The sequence below is a fragment of the Gracilinanus agilis genome, chromosome 4 (genome assembly GCF_016433145.1).
Source record: "Gracilinanus agilis isolate LMUSP501 chromosome 4, AgileGrace, whole genome shotgun sequence".
In the NCBI taxonomy this organism is placed as follows: domain Eukaryota; kingdom Metazoa; phylum Chordata; class Mammalia; order Didelphimorphia; family Didelphidae; genus Gracilinanus; species Gracilinanus agilis.
The window spans coordinates 144,695,653-144,715,408 of record NC_058133.1 but is presented as its reverse complement, the minus strand read 5'-3'; the positions used below and the strand labels follow the sequence as shown (position 1 = coordinate 144,715,408).

Here is a 19,756-nt window from a genome sequence, read left to right as displayed (position 1 = left end):
TGCAAGATTCTACCTTTTAAGCTGTTATTTTCTTGCCAGATCTCTTCCATTTTCCTCAAAATCTCAGATTTGAACTCGTCCATAGCTTGTGAGGAGTTTTCCTTATTTGGGGAGGGTCTGGATGGTTGTTTGTTCTCCTCCTCTGTTTGCTCGGTTGTCTGGATTTTCTCTGTGTAGAAGCTGTCAAGTGTTAAAGACTTCTTTTTTTTGTTATTATTCTTTCTCTTCTGAATTTCCTGTAACTGGTTAGCCATCATTAGCCCAGCAGCTTCTCAGGTTTATCCTTGCTCTCAGTGTCTGTCTGAGCTCTATTGGCTCCTGATGTCTGAATTCTAGTTTTTTCCAAGGTCAAGCCCCCTGGTGGATTCCCTTGCTTGATCATCTGCAGGAAGTTTCTTTACAAGTCTCAGGGCGCTACTTCCACAGTCTTATACCCGTCTGCACTGGTTCCCCACTTAGGCTTTAGTTCCTGGTTGTGTTTGCCTCCACCCACACCTCTGCTCAGCTGGCACCCACGCCTCTGCTCAGCCGCACCCACGCCTCTGCTCAGCCGGCACTCTGCGCGCCCAGAGTCCTGCTCCGGCGCGCGCGCTCAGCTTTCGCGTGCGTTCTTGACTTAATGGGGTCCTAAGTCTTGCTGCTCTCAGGAACAGGTCCCGGAGCTGCTGATGACTCGATGGGTGCCCCAAACTTGCTCTATTTCTTTTTAGCTGGGTTCGAAGCTATAGGTGAGTGTGGAGGTGGTGGGGGTGGGGCGGTTGCTCAGCTCGCGATTTAAGGAGAGCCCTTTTTAGCCTGGAAATGTCTCGATTCCACGTACCTTCCTCGCTGTGCCCTGTTGTGGGGTTCCTCCGTTCGTCTGGACTTGTTTTTATGTCCCCTTGAGGAGTTTTGTGTGTTTCGGTCAGGAGAGGTTAAGAGCTGCTTCTTACTCTGCCGCCATCTTAACCCGGAAAACCGCTTAATAAATATTTGTTGACTGACTACATCTGTATACTTTGTCAATCCGCTTCAATTATTATGCTGCATTCTTCATTTTATATTTATTCTGTATTACTGAGAAGTTGCTAGAAATATAGTGCTATTAGTATATACATATATATTTCAAATGTTTACATTCTTTAGGATAAAGCCTACCCAAAATCACAACTACGAATTTTTTAGACTATCAAAATAATCACTATTCAAAAATATAATCCCAATGCTAGATATGGCTAGATTTTTACCTATCTGATGAAAATTTATAACTTCATTAGAAATATTAAGCAAAGAGTCTAGCACAATTGCAAACTCATCTTTCAAGTATGATTATTTCTTACTGGGTACATGTAGCTACTTTTCCCTCTTTATATTTAATATTCCTAAACTCTACCTTCAAGCTAAAATTTCCTGAAAACACAAACTGCCTTGAATCCATTTTTCTACTTTAAGCTGCAAAATGCTGTAGAAATAATTAGTGCCAGAATTTCCAATGGCTGTGGCCAATCTTTATATAGCACTTGGATAATCTCTTTGGTTCTAGAGTGCTATGAATGTGCAAAAGCCCCATTGTGACTAAAGCTAAAATGTGTACTTAGTGAGATTGCAGCTTCCTTTTCCTAATATTTTCTTCCTCTTTTCAACAGTAACAATGAGGTGCTGGCACTGGTAGACTTGCCTAGCCTTTACTTAATTGCTTCCTTATTTTCTGTCATAAAGTGGCAAGTATTTTAGCATCTCTCCCCCAATATACAAACTAAATATGCACAAAGCATGGGAAAACAAAGAAATACAGATGAATAGTACAGCCAGCTTGTACAGAAAATGTAGCAATACACTAGATCATCATAAGAACATTGGTTTTGAGTAGAAAAGGAGCTTGGTAGCCATCTAATTCAAACTCCAACACTCTTTTCAACTAATGAGGAAACTGAGGCCCAGAGGTATTGGTGATTTGCCCAAGATCATGAATATAATAAATAATAGAGTGAGGATTTGAACCCACATTCTCTGACCCCAAATTCTGCCTTCTTTCCATTTTATCACAAACCTCTACATCTTAATGTTAAGAAGAGTAAATGTATATAGACCCATATCATTATTTCTAAGCCAGATTAAGATGATGAAGGCAGGAAAGGTGCATGTGAAGGGGTGAAATGAAGAAGTAGTTTAAATTCTTCTTGAGACTAGGATGAGGTTGTTTTTTTAAAAAGCTTAACCTGCCCATTTCCTTACAAAGGGTATTACTGGTATTTACTATTGACCTAATTATTTTCTAGGATGTTCTGATCTCTCAATATCTCACACTAATGAGTATATTAGTCTTATTTCAAAATTAAAATTATGAATGAATGAATGAATGAATCATTCATTGTTTCATTTCTACAGAGCAGTGGATGGAATTCAGGGCAGTGATGCAGGTCCAGTGTTTTTCATTTCTTCAGAGCTCAAATCTCCTCCTGGATGTTTTGAGGTCTCATGATAAAAGATATTCTCAATGATCCATCAGAAAATGAAATAATGGGAGAAGCATACATGATGGTGGAATGCAAACTTGGTTTACTATAACAGAAATATGTTGCTAATTAAAACAGAAGAATGGTATCCTGTTTATAATTATCTTTTTATTATGATTTGATGTGTGTAACATTAAAAGTGCTGATTTTTTTTAAATCCAGGAACTGGAGATACACACAGAACAGATGGCACCTGTTCTCAAGGAGCTCTCATTCTAATAAGAAAGAAAACACATGTGGAACATTTCATCTGTAAGTCAAATGGAAAGAACCTATGGTCCTTAGGGTACAGCCACAATACAGATTTCAATGCTTCTTTGTTATGACATTTCAAATGATAAAATACTTTCTCATGTTGAAGCATTTGACAGTGCCAAGGACATTGGTGATAAAAACTTTATTTTCTGGGTCTTCAGTAGTTGTGGCCATAGCTCCTATAAGAGAAAATTATCAGGCTATCTCTTAACAACAGTTGCTTCCCAGGATGATGGCTGAGTTCACTGGACTCAGTACTGTTCTCAGGACTCTTGAGTTCAGAGTTTTGGCTATTTTCACTGCAGTTTGAGGGGGCATGATTGTCAAGATAATAGTAATTTGACTTGCCTGGCACATGATGCTTTCTTTACCCTTCCTTTGGGTGCTTTTGCTGCTACAATAGGCTGACTAGCTTGCTTTGTGGAGCTGGGACTAGTAATATTTGATGGGGTTAGCTGGCTCCTTCTCTATAGGCATTGTCCCCAAGGAAGTAATAGAGGATGATGGCTGTAAGAATTGGGCTGAAAGCAGGAGGGGTGGTTTACTGTGAATTGCTATTCCTAAGACCATTGGGCTAAGTGTCCTATGCTGCCACCATCAGGGTCTAAAAATAAATGATGGTCAAAGTGGTGGCTGTGGTTTGATTTGAATGGCACATTCAACATAACTTGATATTCCTTCAGGTGAAAAATCAGTGCTTTAGCTATGATTAGACTTACTCAAAATCTTCTATTAAGTACCTATCATGTTTGCATCATGAAAGTCTTATTCAGAACTCTTCCCCCTGATGTGAGGAAGATTAGATTAGGTATTGATTATGTATTGATTAAGTTGTACATAGCAGGAAGGAGCTGGAGCTGGGAATTCCAGGTTGGAATGAAGGAGGAGGAAGTCTGTCTGTGCCCTGAGTGTGGACTCCATTAGTGGTGGGCAAAAACCTATTGCCAGCCTGGGAGACCTCAGAGCAAAGGACATCCTGCTTCCTGATTTCCCCTGGGATCCTGTGTGGTATGGCATCTAGAAAAAGGACAAGATCTACAGAGCCAAGAGAAGAGGTGAAGTTTGAGTACTGGAGGACAGTGCTTCAAGCAAAACCCTTACTACTTGGTTCCTGAGACAACTTTAACTCCTGGCATCCAGAGATCATCAGTGGATTGCAGTGAGAATCCCAAAGCCACAAAAACCCCTAGCTGTACTCAAGCCTGGCAGGTTCCAGGTTTGAGGCAGAAACCCAGAGACTCCATTTTCAGCTCCTTGGGCCCTGTTAGTTTAGATCACTTAGATAAGAGTAGAATAAGTCCTCCCATTGCCCTGTGGTTTTATCCTTTAGATTTTAAGTATAGAAATCCTTTCCTACCTTTTAGTCTAACATAATTAAAGCTGTTAAGTCCCTTTTAACTTGTTAGCCTGTTACTGTACTCAGGTTTAGTGGAAGCTGGGTGACAGTTAAGATCAACTGCCATTCCTGTGGAAATCCAGTAAACTCTGGTCTCTTCACCCTGGTCCAGTCTCTCATAAATCCTAGAGTGTGTTCCCACAAACCACTTAGTTCATTGTAATATCCCTGGTGACCCCATTACCTCACTTATATTTCCCTACACCCCTAAGACCCAAACCAAGCCAAATAAATAAATAACACCTAGATTTCTAGTTCTCCCTGAGTTCATAAATTATAGTTAATTTAGTTACAGATTGGTGGAAACCAAAAATACCTACTGAATATTCACAAAGAATGGCAAGAGTGATGAATTTGGAAACAGAGGAGTTGGGTTGAATCCTTAGTTTTCCTAAATATTACCTGTGTCACCCCCAAGAAAATCACTTTTCTACAAACTTTAATTTTCTCATCTATAACATAAAGAGCTGGACTAAAGTATCTCCAAGATGTCTTTAAGTTCTTGATCTTACAAGGAGTCTTTAAGCCATACTTTTGTTTTGAGTAAGCCTAAGAAGATGTATTGCTTCTCTTTTGATTGGTCCAGGACCATTTACAGAGATAGTTGATATTAGTAGGTTATCAAACAAAGCAGATGTCAGAGTTTGGCAATGTAGATGAATGATAGAAGATCACAGAATTATATATAGACTTAAAAATCCAAAAGGACTTCAGAGTTCTTCTGGGTCAAACCCTTGTTTTATAAATAAGAAGATTGAGGGTCAGCAAGTTTAAATGATTTACCTGAAGATACACAGGTGGAACTGTGAAAATTTGAACTTAGATCCTCATATTCTAAATCCATTTCCCTTTTACAACAAATTGCAGTCTTCCAGGCATGGAGAATGAATCTCCCAGAAAAAAAAACTGTTTAATATCCTCATTGTATAAAAGTTAACATTCATATAATGTTTTAAAGTCTGTAAAGCACTTTACCTGTGGCATCTCAGTTCATTCTCATAACACCCTCTGAGGCAGGTGCTATTATAATTTCAAATTTATAGATGAGGTAACTGAAGTGAGAGAGGGCAAGGTGGCTTGCCTAAGACAATGTAGTTAGTAAATATTAGAAATAGGATTTGAACTTAGGTCTCTCTGACTCCAGAACTTTCATTTTAGCCACTGTACAACCTAACTATCTGTACTATGACTATATTACTCAAAAATAATACTGTACTTGTATCCTCTAGAGATGAACCAGACAGTACACAATAGTTTTGCCCTTGCATATTATTTTTTAAGGTAATGGGGACAAAGGAGGAGAGAGGGATAATGGGAGTAAAAGCATGAACACATCAAACAAGATCCGATTTTTCTAAAGCTTCCTCTCCTCATCAGACCTTCTTATCACAACTAATTTTTGCCTGATTAGAGACTTCTCTCATTTACTCTATTCCTCATATCAATTCTAATGATTAGAGAAATAAAACCAGCATAAAGGACACAAATTAAATGATTATCCCTCAAGCAACAAGGAGTAAAGTTTAATAGAAAAAACTTCCCTTTCTACAAATGAAAACATTTTCCTCTTTTAAGGGAGTAGGGGCTCTTAGTTGAGCCCATGTGGCCTTATCTACTTTCAGTTCTTCTTGCCAACCTGTCCATTTTAGTGGCAACTTAGGTGATACACAGAGTTGTCCCCTTGGAAATTCACTGTCATTCTTCTCTTATATGGAAAACCAGGCTCCCAATTTCCAATTTCCATTTTATGATGCCCAGAGAGTAATAAAAGCTTTTGAAGAAATACACTATCATATATCTTATCCCGTCTATCACTGGAGGCTGAAGGAAACAGGGAGTCAAAATATACCAATAAAACAAAATCTTGTTTTGAACTGAACTACCTACCTAAGGGCATACTAGAGAGCCTTTGTGGTTATTGTTTTCTTTTTTAATCATTAATTTTATTCTTAACTAACACTACTTTGAGTGGTGGAGGTGAAATGGACAGGTGCCCACACTTCCAATTTTGAGTTGATGCTGATTGTAGCTCTGAAGCTATTCATTAAACCAAAAGAATAGCTTTTGACTATTTTTCATTCAATTTTCTCATGCTACAGGCACTTTCTCCCATAAAGATGTCACTTAATAATGTGGCAAGCATACAAATCTAAGTGTCATCATTGAACCTAGACCCTAGAGGGACATAAGCCCATCTAGCACAGTCTATTTTACAGATGATGATGCTGGAGTCATGTTGGTTAAGCAACTTGCTCAGTCACAGTTAGTAAGCATTACATAAGTGAGTGTGATTTTTACTCAGGTCCCCTGATTCTTAAATCAGGGCATTTGTTCTTGATCAGATAACTTCCCATCACTTCCTGCAGATTGTCCCTGCTATCATCCTCACCTCACTGCTCAAAGCTTCAGGTGCTCTCCATCTCTTATTTCCTCCCCTGATGCTCATAAATAACTACGTCTTTCCCATTCATAAAGAAAACAAACCTGACTAGGTCCTACAATCTCAACTAGTTATTTGCCTATATTTCTCCTCTTCTTCTAAGTAGAAATGAATTTAAAAAAAGCTAGTTTGCCTCAATATCTCTCTTTTCACTCATTTATAAACTCTTTCCAATCTAGTTATTGACCTCATCATTCAACTACTCTCTTCAAAGTAACCAATGAACTTGAACGCATTTGAGAAATCTAATGGCCTTTTCTCAAGATTTATTTATTTACTATGCGATATCTGACATGATTAACCACGTCCTTCTCTTTAATATCCTCTCCTCACTATGACAGCTGTCTCTTGATTCTCCTTTCTGTCTAATCTCTCTTCAATCTCCTTTGCTAGATCATCATTCATGTTAAGTCCATTAACTACGGATTCAGTCTTGGGACCTCTTCTTTTTTCTCTATTATCTCTCTTAGGAATCTCATTGGCTTCTATGGATTTAATAATTATTTCTATATTGATAGTTCTCAGATCTACATAACAAACCCTAGTCTCTCCCCTGAGTTCCAGTCCCACAAAACAACTAAATGCTTATTGAACATTCAATCTAAGATGTCCCTTAAGCATCTCAAAATTAACATGTTCAAAGTAGAAAGCATTACCTTCCCCCACAAATCTATTCTGAATTCCCTTACTGCTATGGAGGGCAAGCCCATGTTCCCAATCATACAGCCTAACTTCACTATTACTCACTACACATTTTAACCATCAGATAATGTTTGTACCAGCACAATTTCTCTATTAAACACCTTTTTCTCTCTATTCACATGGCCATTTCTTTAGTTCATGACCTCTTCAACTCTCTCAGCCCTCTGTGATAGCTTTCAAAATTATTTTCCTGCCCCAAGTTTCCATAATCCAATCCATCCTCCATATAGCTGCCAAAGTAATTTTTTCAAAAACATAGGTCTGACCATGAAACTCCCCTACCCTAAACAGTGCACGATTAACTCTGATGTTTCCTTATTACCTGCACAAGACACTTCATTATCCTCTTTCCATGCATTTGTACTGACTGACCTAGTCTAAACCTGGGGTGCCATCCTTACTCATTTTCACCTCTTAGAATTTCTGACTTCTTTGAAGATTCAACTGAAATAGCACCTTCTAAAGGAACTTTTTATCAGTCACCCCAAGTCTTTGTGTTTGTAACCCTCTAATGTAAGGGATATTTATCTGGAATCCCCAAATCCCTAAAGAGTTTTTATTACTTATTTATTTGTTATATATCATTTATTTAATTTATTCATCGCTTTTATTTTGTATATTATTTATTTATATTATTTATTTATTGTGTATTATTTATTTGTTATTTTAGTTTTAAGTGGGAAGGTTCTGTAAAATTAGTTAAAAAATAAAATTATATATATATATGTATAAGTTAAGTGTCCTTTTACACTGTACCTCAACTGATTAGCTAAATTTCTGGCATAGAGTATTTGTCTAGTTAATGCTTTTTGATTGAATCCACTCTACAGCAGCCTTGAATGCAAATCTCCACTTTGACATTTACTAGCAAATGGCTTCACTGCCTTGAACCTCCATGATATTACATGTAAAATATAGCAATTGAATTAAACTGCTAAAATAAAAAACTATTATTTAAAAATAATATAACCCAATATATTATAACTTATTAAAATAAATTATTTTATGAACTTTAGCTATAATTCCCATGTCCTTTTATAAAATGAGTATTAATTTTTATGCTTCTTAGCTTATCGGGTTACCATAGGAATCAGTTCATCACAATGCATTTTAGGCACAATTATCTATGTCTTGGAGATGCTAAGATAAAAATGGAAAAATCCTTGAACTCATGGAGCTAAAATTCTACTTGATAATATGACATATTTCTATGTATACAAGGTATACAGAGGGAGATGCAAGGAAAGAACTTTGTAAATCTTCAGACAGTAGAGAAATTTAAGCTTTTACTCTGAATATTACACCCCACCACCTTACAGATATATACTTGTTTCCTTTTTCCTTCTTATTGTGAAATATTTGTGACAACCTAGAAAAAGAGGAATTAAAAGGGTAAGGGGAAGTTAGGCATGCTATTACTTCAGGTATTAAAAGCTGTCATAACAGCTGTTGTCTTTAAGAAAAATGGTTGAATACTTGCATACATATCACCACATTTATGAGATTTAGACAAGGTAGCTAAATGGATTTTAAAACTAAATATAATTGACTTATGTCATTGAATAGACAACCACCCCCTCCCTCCAAAACAAAACAAAACAAAACACTATAGCAAAAATTTTCAGAAACTACAGGTTGGAAGCTTGATGTAGAAGAAAGGATCCTTGACTTTGCAACTTGACTCATGGACTTTTCACTTGTGACCTTAGGAAAATCACTTAAATGATCTGAAACTTAGTTATCTTATCTAAAAATAATAATAATAGTTGCATAGATCAGAGGCTTTTTGCAAGGCTCAAAATGATTTATTTGTATATATATATATATACATATATATAAGATTCTATTACATTTTTCACTCCTGATAATAATGATAATACACTGTAACCTGTGATCTTTAAAAGGTTGGAATGGGGGTCCATAGCAATCAGTTAACAGCAAAGAGCTTGGCAGTAGCGATGGCTGAGTCTAGAGATGGGCCATCTTATCTGAGCAAAGAAATCACTTAGCCCAGAGTTAACTTTCTACTCTTTCAGTCTAGCTTCTGCATTTTCCAGGAAAGAAGAGATAGTGGGGGAGAAGTCATTCTCATGGATAGTTAGATGGGGCACTAATAGGTTATGTGACTTAGTCACATAGCAATTTTGTGTTGAGGAGGAAGAACTTGAACCCAGGTCATCCTGGCACCAAGACAAATTCTTTCTTACATAAAACCTTGCAATAAAGGACACAAGATTCCTAGGGAGGTTCTGTGCATTGGGTCCAATTTACTATAGAGATTCAAATGGAGCTATTTTAGTTTATGATATAACAGATGAAGATTTGTTTCAGAGAGTTAAAAAGAACTGTTTCAAGGAATTATGGGAAATGAAATCTGTTAATGAGTTTTTGTGCTTATCTTATAAATAAGGAAAACAAGAATCAGCTATCTCTTATTACCTATTTGATTTTATTGTCATTTACACCCTCTGATATTGTTTCTTCATCTGTAAAATGAGGCCAAAATAGGAAGCCTTTTAGCTCTAAATATTTTATCCTGAATCTTTACAATAGATATAGAATATATAATACCTTTAGAATCTATGATGCCTAACTTTTAACTTATGACACGGGACAGCCTCCTTATTACTTTTTACCAAACCCTATATTTCCCTTCACTTGGAGATCTCTTGCAGTGATTCTAATGTGTGTAAGCTCCTTGAGAACAAAGACGCTGGATGCTGCTGCTGTTCTTGTTGAAGTCACTATTGTTTTCTTATTTTGTGCTCAGAAAGCCCAGGACCTAGAACCATATCCGACAATACTATTTACTTAATGAATGTTTTATTAATTAATGAATATTGCCTTTTCCATGAACACCTGTGGTGATTCTATTAGATCACAAAGGGAAAACAGTGATGCATCTCCCAATGAATATTGCTGCTTGAACCCTTTAAGTGAGACTCAAGTCTCTTCCCCACTCTCCAAACAGTTTTTCTGAAGCCTACTCTGCTTTTATTCTTCCTTCACAAGTCCTGCTGGTTTATTATATAAGTATAAAGCAAGGAAATATGAAAACATTGGTCTTATGGGTAATGTGGAGAAAGGACGGCAAATGATACTGAAAGCATCATCAAGCTGTAATGGGTACACAAATGTCTGCCTCTGACTGCCTTACTAAACTTTAAGTTTCTTGAGAACAAGGCTAACTCTGATATTTCTGTATGACCCTCAGAATCAAATATAAGGGCTGTGTACCATATGAGCACTTAATAAATCATTGTTTGACAAATACAGTTGATTCAGAAACATTTCACTATGCCAAGCATTCACCCAATAATCCTCCTAGCAAAAAATAAAGTAAAAAAACCTGAAAGGCTGGGGTAAGGATTGGAGTAGGAAGTTGAGCAAAGGCTTGAAGCACTAGACTTTTGATACTTCTCAAGGTACTGTTGTTTTTATAACTTTCTTCCATTCAGAATTTTCCTACATATTTCTTATTCTTGTCTTCCTCCCTATAGCTTTCTCTCCTCACTTTTTCTCCTCTGTCTTTCTGTATTTCTCTTTTAGTATCTCTGTATCTGTTTCTTTCTCCATTTCTTTCTCCCTCTTCTTTCCTCCCTCATCTTTTCCTTTTTCTCTCCCTTCCTTCTTTCTCTCCCATTTCCCAAACTTTTAACCAGTACAAATTCTGTAGAAAACAGATGCAAGATATGTAAAGATAAGAATATTTTGATATGGTGCAACAAATCTGCATATTTTGGTAAGTCAGAGACATAATCTCTATTCAAGTGATACCTAAATAATCATGGAACTTAACCAGTGAAAATCAGAACTTAATTTTCCTTAGGTAGTGTTAGAGTTTATGAAAGTTGAGAAATATGGTTTTGTACCAATCAAAAATATAAGCAGTGGGAACAGCTCAAGGACAACTGAGCTGACTGCTTTCGTTTCTGTTTTCCTGTTCAGCTCAGTCCAATTAGCCATGGTTAATAATCACGGTTACAGAAAGCCTTTTAGGACATATTTAGCGCTCCAGGAAACTGAATGTCTTTTCCTTACTTATCTCTCCTTCCCTGACATCTACAGGGGGCCAGATTGCAGGAGGTCAAAAGTTAGCCCTGGAATGAGTTTGGAAAATTTTTCATTTTAATGATAAAATCTTTATGAGACAATTCTGCCACCATAAGAAATCATATGGATTTTCTGCATTACTATACAGTTTGTTACCAAAGCACCCTTAGATTTGGATGTATTTGGAATGAAAAAATAGAAAATTTAAAAACTTCTGATCCCACACTGGAGCTTTTTGCTTATTTATATATACATTTCAAAATTCAAAGTCACCTTCTCCTGGATCAATCAAATCCTACTATGTTTTTCTACTTACCAAAAATATTTTTTTTTAAAAATGAGAGTGCACATATATTGCTCATTCAAGATGATTCATTGGGTATTATTTATGATTCTACATTTTGGCATTTATCTGGAGACAGACATTAATAGCTTCTAAAAACCTTTGAATGCATCAAGTTAAAATACATGCAAAACTCTTCTTTGTTTAGTGCTGACCTATGGATTCAAGTGCTTATCTGGAAATAATACATGTTTAAAGAAGCCTGAGGGATAAACAATTCTAAATCTGGGCATTTAGGTCGTCTGAACAAAATGGATACAAGTCAGAATGATTAAAAAATTGTACATAAGAGGAAAGATTTGTGCATTTAAATGAGAGATTTACTGTACTTTTCTCTTGAACCCTCTTATATCCTCCTCAATTGAACAGATGCAGCATAAACATGCCAAGATGTTCCAGGTTGAAAATCACTCCAAGTCTATGTGTGCTCAATATACAAAGAGAACAACAAAATCTGCTTCATAATGAATAACATTTAGCTGGAAATTATAAATTTAGAGTTATTACAGAAAATTCAGTTCATAAGCAGGAGTCAATGTGGTCAGTTTGCCATGGAAAGCATCGACCTAATGTTTTTCAAATACCCTGTGGGCAAATATCCCATTGCCTTCATTTAATGAAATGGGAAGTTACCCTGGCTTTCTACTGCTTTTACTTATGAAAATTGTAGAAAAAATCAGCCCATTTGATAATGATATTTCTTCTTAATTAATAGCTCATGCATGCCTACTTTGCTATTCACATTTTTCTGAATTTTATTCAGGAAGATAAGGATGAATTGATTTAAGTAAATTCACATTTTATTTCCTAGTACTTATTGGAGGCAGGTTTTATAGGATGCTTTATAATTCAGTTTTATGAATAAAAAATAAAAATCATGAGCAAAGTAATTGTACATATATTTTTAAGTACTGCAGCATGGTTGCACTCACTATTCATTTATTTAATGAAAAAGTCAAAGTTCTGTGTAATAGCTATGAAGTAGTCATATTTTATTAAGATAGACTTTGTGGAGCTATTCCTAATTTTAATTGTACCTAATTCTATTATAGCAAATTTTTTTTGAGATAAGTTCATTGTGTTAAATCTTGCAGACATTTTGGGTATACAGGAAGTTTAATTATGACTTGTTCTTGTGATGGTGAAACTTTTAGAGGGGTGATTTGAGAAATGTCCTAAGGCATGTATGGAGAGGGGGGGGGGACACCCCAGTCTAGTGTCCCTTTGGCTTTCTAGTAAAAAACTCTGATAAATTCTGTGCTGGGGCAGTGAAGCGTGTGCCCACAGATAAAGTTCTGACTGCCCCTTCTGGCATGTGTGTCATAGATTCACCGCCATGGTTCTACGGGGACCTCAAGAACACATGTATGCATGTGATCTCAGATCCTAAAGTTGTACAACTACATATGACTTATTGAAATCAGTCTCATACACTTTACTGGCAATTAGCCAGTCAATATGCATTAATTGTCTAATATATGTCAAGCACTATGCAGAGCTCAAGGGATACAAAGAATGCCAAAAGATAGTCTTGCTTTCAAGGAGCTCACAGTCTAATGGGAAAGACAAAAATGCAAATTAAATGTACAAACTATACACAGAATGAATTGGAGACAATCAGTTGAAGGAAGCCACAAAAAAGAACACTATATAACATAAATCTGTATCTATATATCTATGTATCACTTAAGTGGGAGTATCGAGGCATTTTCTCAAGCATTAGATTGAAAATGTTATGTTGAAATGTGTGAAATTCAAAGAAGTAATAATATTGTATACCCTACATAAAATTATGAACATGTCAAATATTTATTTGCATATGTCCTTACTTTAAGGTTTAGTTGTTATATCCCAAGATAATATTTTAAAAAGAATTACCCTGAAAGAATGCAATTTAAAAAATGAAAAACAAAGTGATTTCCATGAAGAGAAAAAAATTCACTTACCTGGATCTTCTATAGTTAAGTTCTTTGTTAACCATTGTACAATGTCCGATCCTACAATAAATGTAAATAAATATCAACATTTGTGCTTATTTCATGAACTCTAAACTTTAAAATAATTTTTTGCAGGTGACTCGTTGTAGATTTGTTGTTTTTTAACAAATCAATAGTGATTTCATTTATAGAAGTGAAAAAAAACAGAAAGTCAAATGGATTTGGGGGGGGATGATGATAAATTTGGTTTTATTTCGGTTTTCTAATCTAAATCAGTCCAACAAGGATATAATAAGTATCTATTTTGTGCAAGGCAATGTGCTGGTTTGCAGAATAATTCATTTTTAAATAAGAGAGAAAATAGATGATAATTGTAGAACCGTGACTATTAAGTAGTATTGTGATCTTGGGAATATGTTCTATTGGAGAAGTAGGTTCCATTCTAGTCTCTGCCTAGAGGCTTATACTATGATCATAGTTATGTTTCTAACCTCATTTACTCTTTTGCCCAACTGGAAAATTGTAAAAATCACCAGTAATATGCTTTGGAGACATAAAAAATGATTAAAATAGCAGTCATCACAAAGTAATTCCAGATGCTTTGATGAAAAAAGTGCTTTGGTAATATTCCACTTAGCACAACCCTAAAATTGGGTCCCATCCCTCTGGCCCAACCCTAGAGATAACCTCAGAGCAGCACAGGTGCCCCAGTGAAAGGTTTTTGTTCTTCACAAGGATTGTTAAATATAACAGGATCTTGTTAAGAACAGTAGAGATGAACTTATAAGGGTTATGTCTTTAACATCAAAAAATGAGATATCTAATTGTTATCCTTAGCTACTTCTTCAGCATAAAAAGAAGAAAAAATGAAATTTTGAAACCTTGGGAATACTTTATTTAAACTTTTATCAAACTTCAGATTCAAAGTTAACGTGGCAAAGTACAAAGAATACTGCAATTGATGTCATGAGATCTTTGCTATTTTAAGGATTTGGTTCTTGAATCCTTAGTCTCAAGCTCTTTTCTTTGATTTTCTAGGATTCTATTCTCCTGGAAAGATTATCATTCATTTTTATTCCCTACATTTGCTTTCCCTTTTCTTTCCTTCCTCCACATCTCCCACCTGCCTTAGAAAAATGTCTGCACTTATCTGAAAATTTTCATTTCAAACTGATCATGAATTTTGAGAAGAAAAGAGTTTGCTCATTTTCCTATCTCAATTCCAAAATTTTTCTGGGGCATTTAGGTGGTGCATGTCTGGGGTCAGGAAGACTAAAGGTCAAATATGACCGCAGACAAATCATTAATTGTGTTAACCTGGGCAAATCACTTTAACTTCTGTTTCCCCAATTGTAAAATGAAGATAATAATAGCATCTATCTCACAGGGTTGCATTAAGAATGAAATAAAATATTTGTGAAGCACTTATCACAGTACATGGCACAGAGTTGGCACCTGATCAATGCTTGTTCCCTTTCTCCCCTTTCCTCCAGATCCTTTGATTCTTGGTGTTAATGCAGAGGTACTCTCCCCAACTCCCATCCTCCTTTCCATTGAGTGCCAATTGAAGCAGTGGTTTCTCTCATTGCTTGGTAGCCCCACCTTGGAATAGATTCATACAATCCTGCCTAACCTTATCATGGTTCCTGGTCTCTGTAATGACCGATTTTAAGTTTTTATTGTATGATATTTTGCTGCTCAAGAGAATATCTACTATTTGTAACATCATTCCAATGGAAGCTTCTGCTGCCTGAACAATTATTTTACCTAAAGTTATATTTTTGAAGATATTATTTCCATTAGGTGGAATGTAACTGTGTCTTAATTTCAAAGGAAACTACAATTTGGCAATCATTTCCTAAATACTATGAAAAATTAATATCCCATATTGAGTTTAATCTTGAGGAGCTTTTAATAAAGCTTTCCATGTGGTTGATCAGCCTATTTTGTCTTTACAAGACTGCTCCCTTTAAAGTTGTCTCTGATTCAAATGCAATTGAGAAGATGGATTTATCCAAACCCTGAAGGAAGTTTTAATGTAACCAGCCGTGAGACTTCAAAACTCCAGCTCTGTAGGAAGGGGGTGAAATCACACACAAAAGCACAATTATTATAAAGTGTGTTCAGCCGTATGCCTTCAATTACCCTGTACAGGCATCTGTACTTCCTGAGGCATGATGTTGCCTTTTAAAAACATATTTCAAATATTTGGAGCTCTGCTTTTCAAATAAATGGGTAGTGATGCCTGACCCATGTAGCCTCCTAGGTGCCCAAATATTCAGTCCCAACCCATTTCTACCTACCTTGCCACCAAAAAAGGCCCATTTTAGATTACAGGATTCTTTAGGGACTGTTTGTAGGCAGCTATGGAAATTCTCCTTGCAGATGGAAGGATCCAAACATTGGTGCCAGGACTATAAATATTTCAAGTTGTGAAACATGCTAACAAATGGCCTCTGGGGAAAGTTAAGGAGGTTTTTTTTTCTTTTTACATCATTAAACACCAAAAGTGAAATAAAAAAATTAATATGTAGGACAAGAAGTTTTCTCCTCATATTATGAATTTAATTATTTCTGACATTTGATCATCTTTGATTCAGTTTTTAAAGAGAGAGTTTTAAATGATATGCCCTTCTATAAGGATTTGGTATCAGAAGTAGTCATCTGCTTATTACTTGATAACATATACTATATTTCAAGTTTTCTCAGAGGAAAGTCATATATAATTAATTGGCGCATTATATAGTATTCTTTCATTGCCAAAGATTTTCGAGCATTTCACCCATTTTACACCTGCCATAGAAAGAACAAGGATAAGATGACGAAGGTATGGCCATATAAAGAGATTCAGCACAAAAAAACCCCCAGAATATGCTTTATCTCTTTGTTTCTCTCTCTCTCTCTCTCTCTCTCTCTCTCTCTCTCTCTCTCTCTCTCTCTCTCTCTCTCTCTCTCTCCCTCCACACAACCATACATCGGGTGTGTGTCTGTGTGTCTGTGTGTGTCTGTGTGTGTGTGTGTGTGTGTGTGTGTGTGTGTGTGTCTTTGTGGACAGCAAGGTCAAAACAGGTCATTAGCATGATATAGCATTCCCAAAAAAGCCAATGCAGTCTTACATATCGATGTGATCATGCTTCAATTAATACCGTTATCTACAAGGTTGCTATATGTTATTTGCTATATCTGATGTCCTTTATTCTTCTTGATCTGTCTTCCTAGCATTTAAACACCCTATTCTCTTGGATGTTCTCTCCTCCTTTGGTTTGCATGTCACTGCTCTCTCTCTCTCTTGGTTCTCTCCTTTCTTCAATGAATCTGAATTTTTTTTTAATCAAACCTTTTTGTAAGTCTCTTCTACCCAAAGGCAACTAGGTGGCTCAATGGATAGAGTATCAGACCTGGAGTAAGGAAAACTCATCTTTTTGAGATCAAATCTGGCTTCAGACACTTACTGGCTGTGTGACCTTGGGTGAGTCACTTAATCCTCTTTGCCTTAGTTTATTCATTTATAAAATGATCTGGTGAATGAAATGGCAAATTACTCCAGTATCTGTCAAGAAAACCTCAGATGGGGTCATGAAGAACTGGACACAACCGAACAACCACCCTCCACCCTCAAGGCAATGTCAGTGGTCCAATTCTCTTCTCTCTTAGTGATTTCATCAACTCCTGTGGTTTCAATTATCTCTCTACAGATGATACCTGCATTTATTTATCAATCTCAGGTCTCTTAAAATTCATTTTCACTTCACCAGCTGCCTATTGAACATCCCCAACTAGATATCCCATAGGCATCAGAAGCACAAAATAAAAATCCATTTCCTTCTCTCTTAAACCTTCGCTTCCTACAAATTTTCTTTTCAAGGAACATTATACATTCATGACCTTCATGACCTCAGAGTCATCTGTAATTTTCCTTTTTTCTCAATGGTCATTTATAATAAGTTTTCAAGTCTTATTGATTTGTGTTCAGTATCTCATCATTGTCATCTCTCCAACACTCACATGGCCATTTACCTAGTTTGTCCCTCACGAACTAATTAGGTTTCTAGATGGTAGAATTGATAGAGCACTGGGCCTAGATTCTGGAAGCCTGGAGTACAAATTTACCTTCATAAACTTACTAGTTGTATAACCTTAGACAATCACAAAAGTATCATTTGCCTCAGTTTCCTCATCAGCAAAATGGGAGCAATAATAGTACTTACTTCCTTGGGTTGTTGTGAGGCAAAAATAAGATGCTTGTAAAACATTACATAAATTCTTTTTATCTTCACTCTTATCTTTTTCCTCAAAAACTCTCACTTGGAGTATTTTTTGAATCTACCTTCTACTATTTCCCTTCCATCCAAGTTCCAAAACAATTTTCCTAAAGTTTGACCATGATACTCACATTCTGTAAAGCCTCAACTGCTATTTGCTGCCTCTAGTAGGAAATTGAAAGTCCTTGCCTTGTCATTTAAAGAATATCACAATCTTATTATAGCAATACTTTCCAGACATTTCACATAGCTCTCCTTTGTCCTTGCTCCATTCTAATCTGCTTGTTATTGCTTGATCCCAATATCTCACATTCTACTATACTATTTTTGCGCATAGGTGTCACCAATTCTTAGAGTGTGCTTTTTCCTCAATTAAGGTCCTTAGCATTCCCATCTTCCTTTAAGATTTGGCTCATGGGTTACCTCTTAGAGGAAACCTTGTCTGATCTTCCATATTGTTAGCATTCTCTGCCTTCCCAAATTATCACATATATACCTGTTTGCCTAAATAATAGCTTCCCAATTTAATGGAAATTTCTCAATGGACTATTTTTCATTCTATATTTGTATTTCCACTGCATGGACTAGCTAGGTGGCACAGTGGAGGGACTGCTGGGTCTGTAGTCAGGAAGACTCATCTTCCTGAGTTCCAATCTGGCCTCAGACACTTACTAGGTATGTGACTCTGGGCAAGTCACAACCTCTGTTTGCCTTGGTCCACTGGATTTTTTTTTCCAAGGAGGGAGGGAGTTAACTGAGTGTTTTAATGTAACAAGCAAATCAATTTTTTTAAAAAGTAATCTGTGACTACATGAAGAAACATAAATTTGCTAATTATTCTTCTTTCATTAAACATATAACACGCATGCATTCTTCTTGGTTTCCTTTTTTAGCAATGAAATATAAACGAAGGACATCTTAAACCTCATAACGTGACTACAGCTGAAGAATGGCTTTCTGCCGTTTGACTCATTCCATTAACTTTATTCTTATTTCAAAAAGGCAACATATTCAAAAATCAACACAATTTTCAAAAGCCTTTTAGGTAGTAAAACAGTTAAAATATCATACTTGCTTATAAAATGAGCACTAAATAAACCAATTTAAATTGATGAGTTTTGTCACTAAGCTTTAATACAGAAATATTTGCTATTGAAACTAACCAGTCACAGTGCCTTAGTCCATTGGAGAAGGAAATGGAAAAAAACACTTCAGAATCATTGCCAAGAAAACTTCATGGATCCTAAGGTCATCGGTGTCACAAATAGTCACAGGAGCCCACCTGATTGCATAATAACAATGAAAAAATAGGGCTGTAATGAATGATTTTATAACTGATTAGATTGAAGAATGTGATGGAAAATGCTAATGATGTAGATTAAATTTACAAGTGTCTTCTGTACTTTTTTTATGCAACCAAATGCAATCTCAGAGGAAATGCACAAGAATCAAGGTGCATTTGGAAAGACTTTCTCTAGAAGGTAGAATTTTAGCTGAGACTTGATGAAAGCCATGAAAGCCAATAGATGGCATGGGGGAAGAAAAGCATCCTAGGAACGGGGAATATCCAATGAAAAGACCCTAAGTGAAGAGGTGGGATTTCCTATACAAGGAACAGCAAGAAGGCCAATGTCATTGGCTCATAAAGTGTTAAGAGAGCTAGAAAGAGACCAAGTTATGAATGACTTTAAAAGGCAGAGGATTTTATATTTTATCCTGGAAGCAATAAAAAGCCACTGAAGTTTGTTGAGGGAGGACATGGTCATATTTTCCCTTTAGGAAAATCACTTTGGTAGCTATATAAAGGATGGTAGTATTATTAAGTGTTTACTTTAGGCCAAACATTAAAGAAATAGAATGGCATTCTGCAGAA

General features: G+C 36.1%; 1 protein-coding gene across 1 annotated transcript in view; it reads right to left on the bottom strand.

Annotated features, from left to right (window-relative positions):
* The window catches only part of RGS7 (regulator of G protein signaling 7), a 333,738-nt gene that overhangs the window by 203,520 nt on the left and 110,462 nt on the right, over positions 1-19,756 (bottom strand). Inside the window, exon 2 of the mRNA XM_044674982.1 lies at positions 13,631-13,681. Coding sequence (XP_044530917.1) covers positions 13,631-13,681 — 51 coding nt within the window. The remainder of the gene's footprint in view (positions 1-13,630; positions 13,682-19,756) is intronic.